The sequence below is a fragment of the Oratosquilla oratoria genome, chromosome 29 (assembly GCF_046742065.1).
Source record: "Oratosquilla oratoria isolate Oo_2021 chromosome 29, ASM4674206v1, whole genome shotgun sequence".
Taxonomy (NCBI): Eukaryota; Metazoa; Arthropoda; class Malacostraca; order Stomatopoda; family Squillidae; genus Oratosquilla; species Oratosquilla oratoria.
In genome coordinates, this window is record NC_134805.1 from 30,982,791 (window position 1) to 30,987,790 (window position 5,000).

General features: G+C 37.2%; 1 protein-coding gene across 2 annotated transcripts in view; it reads left to right on the plus strand.

Moving 5' to 3' along the window:
* LOC143040696 (otoferlin-like) overlaps positions 1-5,000 on the plus strand; it is a 373,948-nt gene that overhangs the window by 12,565 nt on the left and 356,383 nt on the right. For both annotated transcript variants that reach the window (XM_076212016.1, XM_076212017.1), the window contains exon 2: positions 2,146-2,391. In XM_076212016.1, coding sequence (XP_076068131.1) covers positions 2,146-2,391 — 246 coding nt within the window. The remainder of the gene's footprint in view (positions 1-2,145; positions 2,392-5,000) is intronic.

Here is a 5,000-nt window from a genome sequence, read left to right on the forward strand (position 1 = left end):
TATGTATTATTTGCACTGAAGATGTGAATACATGAAAGCGCTCTGCTTTAATAGTTTTTCTTCGTGGCCAACCTTGCATTTTCCAGAACACACGCTTCCAGTGTTTTTCATGCATATACATATATATATATATATATATATATCTTTATCTTTCTTCCTCTCTCTGTCTCTGTCTATGTCTCTCTCTCTCTCTCTCTCTCTCTCTTCTCTCTCTCTCTCTCTCTCTCTTCCTCTCTCTGTCTCTGTCTATGTCTCTCTCTCTTTATCTCTTTTTCTCTCTCTGTCATTGTCTCTGACTCTGTCTCTCTCTCTCTCTCTCTCTCTCTCTCTCTCTCTCTCTTCGCATACATTACATGAATTTCCCCTTCTGGATTATAATTGGGATAATTGTAATGCTTCTTAAATGAGAACAAGTACTTAAGTATTACCGTACTTTGAGTTAAGGCTTAATTGCGTTACGAGTTTCAGACTTGGATAAAAGAAAACGAAAGTTTTTAATCTCTTCCTTTATCCGAGTGGGGGGTGGGGGGGGGCTGCCGCGGATATTAATAAAATAGCCTAACGGAAGTTAGGAAGAAAGGAAAAGGGTCATCCGGTATGGACAACCAGCGCTTCTATCCTTGAGCGACTAGATTACATCGAGGAAATGGATTCATAGCGATGTTAAAGAGGACGTTTAAGGAGGACGGCAGGATGGTGAGGCAGTAGAAGTTAAAAATCATAAGATTTTTTTATTATTATTATCATTATTATTAGTTTCCAAACATTAAAAAAACACTGAGTGACTTATTCTGTAATACATACAAACATACATACATACATACATACATACATACATACATACATACATACATATACCAAAGGCTTTTTTCACCTTTACAAGGGAAGTAGCCAAAAAACAAAGGCATAAAAACCACTCCCACCCATTCCATCCCTATCACACTCCACTCCCCTCCACCCTCTTCCCTCCCTCTTATCTTGGTACCTCCTGGATGAAGGGTCATCCCTGCATCTTGTCCACTGCCCTGGGTCAGAAGCAGTGTCGCAAGACACAGCACATCCACAGCAAGGCCGCTTCATTTTATGGACATTAATATCATTACGGAATAACTTTGAAATAAAGTTATTCCGTAATGATATCATTAAAGTTCATAAAATACTGACTGAATGAAAGACACAGTCAGTAGCCTATACTGAGGTTATTCAAGGAAGTCTGTTTCCTTCTTTCCTGCCAATGTGACACAATGGAGACGAATAGAATAGCTTGGCGTCAGTCTGGAAGAAAGGAACCCGACCAACAGGTACAGAAGGAGTTGAGATGTTAGTGTGGGAGACTTGTTTGTCTTGCTGGTGGAAAATCGATCCGTGTAGATAAGTTTCCAAAACTGGAGGGGGCTGGAAAATCGGAATCGAGTCAGTTAGGAGTCTTGCGCAATGTGTGGACTCTCCGCAAGACGACATGATTCAAAGCGAATGAAAATGTTTTATATGGAAATGTAAATCAAGGAAGTAATTTTTTTTTTTTTTTTTTTTTTTTTACCCCTGCAGAGGTAAATAGATTATTCGAAAGAAAACTTGTATTAAGGGAAGAGTGCTACTCGGTATGGATATGGTTTAGACGAGGGAATATTGTATCTGGATAGCCGAGTGGCAAACGAAGCTAGCCAGCGACAATTGCTGAAAGCGAGACGTACCGAGCAATTTAAAGCCAACACTAACTCACAAGACACAACATTTATTCATTTGGTTTCCTCCTAACGGAGATGAAGGTTCCCACAAATTGACAGGCATATATGCAAATACAAATATATATACATGTACGCAGAGATAGAGAAATAGAAAGGAAGAGGGGAAAGAAGCACAGAACGTTGGTTTTATAAACTATTTGCATGCGTTTTTCAATGCGGTTTGGTAGTTGAGTTTTTTACACAACCTAATACATGTTTGCCTGTTTAACGCAGCTGAAACAATAATTTTATCATCATCTGCACCATAATAGGCTCTTTGTTATGTTCTAATGAAATATTTCATTAAGAAAATCAGGTTACTTTTTGAATAGAGTGAGTTGTGTATATTTTCATTTGACGGCATTTATTGAATTGTCTTTCTCTCTCTCACTCTCTTTCTCTCTCTCTCTCTCTACAGCCGAGGCTTCGCTGGCATGAGGGCAGTGAAGTCCCTTGTCCGGATGGGGCGTCGATCCCGGTCCACGGACGACGACGAGCGCCGCGGCCTCAGGGACGCGGATCACAACGATCCTGGCTACTTGCCGTCGCCGTCGCAAGGCGGTCACGAAGACGGCGAGGCTCTTGGTCGAACTATGTCCCCAGGTTCGACCAATTCGGACAACGAGGGGATGTGTTCGGCCTCGATGGGACTCAAGACTAAAAAGTAAGTACAAGTTTCCTGAGGCCCTATTCACTCTAGCGGTGGTACTACATAGGAAAGGAAAAAATGCGCGGTTGTGTGTGAATGGTTCCATTGACTTGAATTATAATTGAACCGCCGCGGTTCAAACCGCTAATGTGAATAGGACCTAAGTTAAGGTTTCGAGTTTCTTCTCTCGAGTATTCGAAGATGTGTCTTGTCATTTTAGAAAGATCAGCCTAAGACCTTCGATAAGAAAGAACATTTCTTCTTATGATGTGAAAAGACACATATCTGCTAGAAAATAATTTCACCTTACGAATTTATGTAAATTTTATGCTATATGTGAAAATGAGTTTGAAACCTTTTGTAGTAAGAGGATTGTACAGAAATAATAGATATTTCCTTTCCAAATATATCCAATGCATGTCACTCAGCTTGTACGTAAGTTGGTAATTTCACTATATATTCATTCAAACGCGTAATTGATAGCTCAGCTCACAAAGGCTCCAACATTGCCTTTGACATAACATTGGTAAAATGTTTCCTCAGATATTCCAACATTATTCAAGGCTTTACATTACTCTCTCTTCATTTCATAACAAAGCCCTGTTGACTGTTTCATTAAGTTTACGAAAGAATGTAGCTTAAAATATTTAGTTCTTTTTATTATTTGGCGTTGGGCGTAGTGTCCATCCATAAAACAAAAGCTGCCTATCGCAACGACGTACGAAATTCGGCCGAGACAGAAGAAAAAAATCCTGCAGTAATTCTGGAATTAATTATAATTTTTCGTCTCTTTCTGATAACTCCGAGTGTGGGCTGATATGCAAAAGGTGTCCTTTGTTTCACCAAAGGACAATTCCACACTGAGTCGTTGAATTATGACAAACATGCGAAAAAATATGGAACAAAAATTCGCACCAAAATCTGAAAATATAGAAAATGCAATAATTACAGTCAAAGTTCTATTCTAAAATACTCTCCCTCTTCTTTTTTTTTCTTCTAATAAATAGAATTGGAGTATTTTAACTCTCTTTAGAATGAATAAGCAGAAACTTTCTTTAGAATTAATCAACATAAGCACGTTCCTACAATGTACAACAGAGCACCTGATTCAAAATGATTCATTCAAAATTGGTGAATGAAATGTCTGGAGTGGTGGTGGGTGGTTTTTACTAATGCAGATATTTCTTAAACGAAAGGACATTATGTTAAATACGATAAATGTTTCTTTGTGACGTGTAGTAAGAGGCAACATCTTCAGGCCAAGCAAAGAGAATATGGACTCTTTCTTATATATCCCCCCCCCAAAAAAAAAGATAAATAGATAAATAAATAAATAAATAAATAAATAGATAAATGAATCAATAAATAAATAAATAAATAGATTAATGAATAAATAAATAAACAAATAAGTAAATAAAATAACATCTTCAGGCCAAGCAAAGAGAATATGGACTCTTTCTTGTATATCCCCCACCTCCCCCCCAAAAAATATATACATTAATTAATTAATTAATTAGTTAATTAATTAATTAGAATAAAAGTATCATTGGCTTCTGCCACTCCCATGTAAAGGTATTATACGTTTTCGCATATCTTCTTGCTGCATTGCTCCTGGCCAGGGCAGTGAGCAGAAGAGAGGGATGACCCTTCATCCATGAGGAGCTAAGATGAGAGGAGAGCATTGGGTGGTGGATGGGAGTGGAATGGAGTGGGAGTGGAATAATAGGGAGTGGAATGGGTGGAAGTGGGTACATGCCTTTGACTCGTTTACCTTTCTTTATAAGGGGGAAGAATCCCTTGATATGTAGAAAGATATATACATGTAAATTATCATATGCTATACGTGCTTACAGCCATAATGATTAATATACTAATATGGCATTTTAAACTATAGCTAATCATAATCGTGATAGAACGAAATAGCAGTTTAAACAGTATATTAACAGATTCAGATAAAAAAGATGAATTCAAGACTGTTGTGATTACAATTAATGGAAGTTAAATAATGTAGACTAAAATTAATTATCATTGCAATGTAGTTGAAACTTCGAAAAGATAGTTGACAGTGGCCATCTAGACGATGACAAAAACAAGACAAATTGATGAAAGGGAGAGTACATATTATAATAGAGCACAAACACATTAAGTCTTTCTTTTATTGGAAAATCTCTGTTGTCCACAAACAGAGATATGTATAGCTACAGTCAGCTCTCCTAAACGTTGCAACTCTATACTAAAATGTAAATAAACTGACTTTCCAATTTTCTGTGTCCGAATGTAAATACACGAATTCCAGACTATTTGCTCAAGATATTTACATTTTCCAGTTCACTTTCTTGGACATAAACACGTAGTTTCAGGCGAAATCTAAACATACAAAGTCAGAATTGGGGGACGTGACGTCATGTCGACTTTGTCGACATTTTCAACAGAAGCGGAGAGACAGTGTACATTTAAACATTGACTTAAAGATGTAGATATTAAATGTGAGTTTTGATGTTCGGATAAGAACAGCTGAAACTGTTTTAATTTTAAACCAATAGTTGTTTTCGTACAATTTAGTTCTCATCGAGCTAAAGACGACGTCTTTGTTTAGAAAAAAAAAATATATATATATACAAACG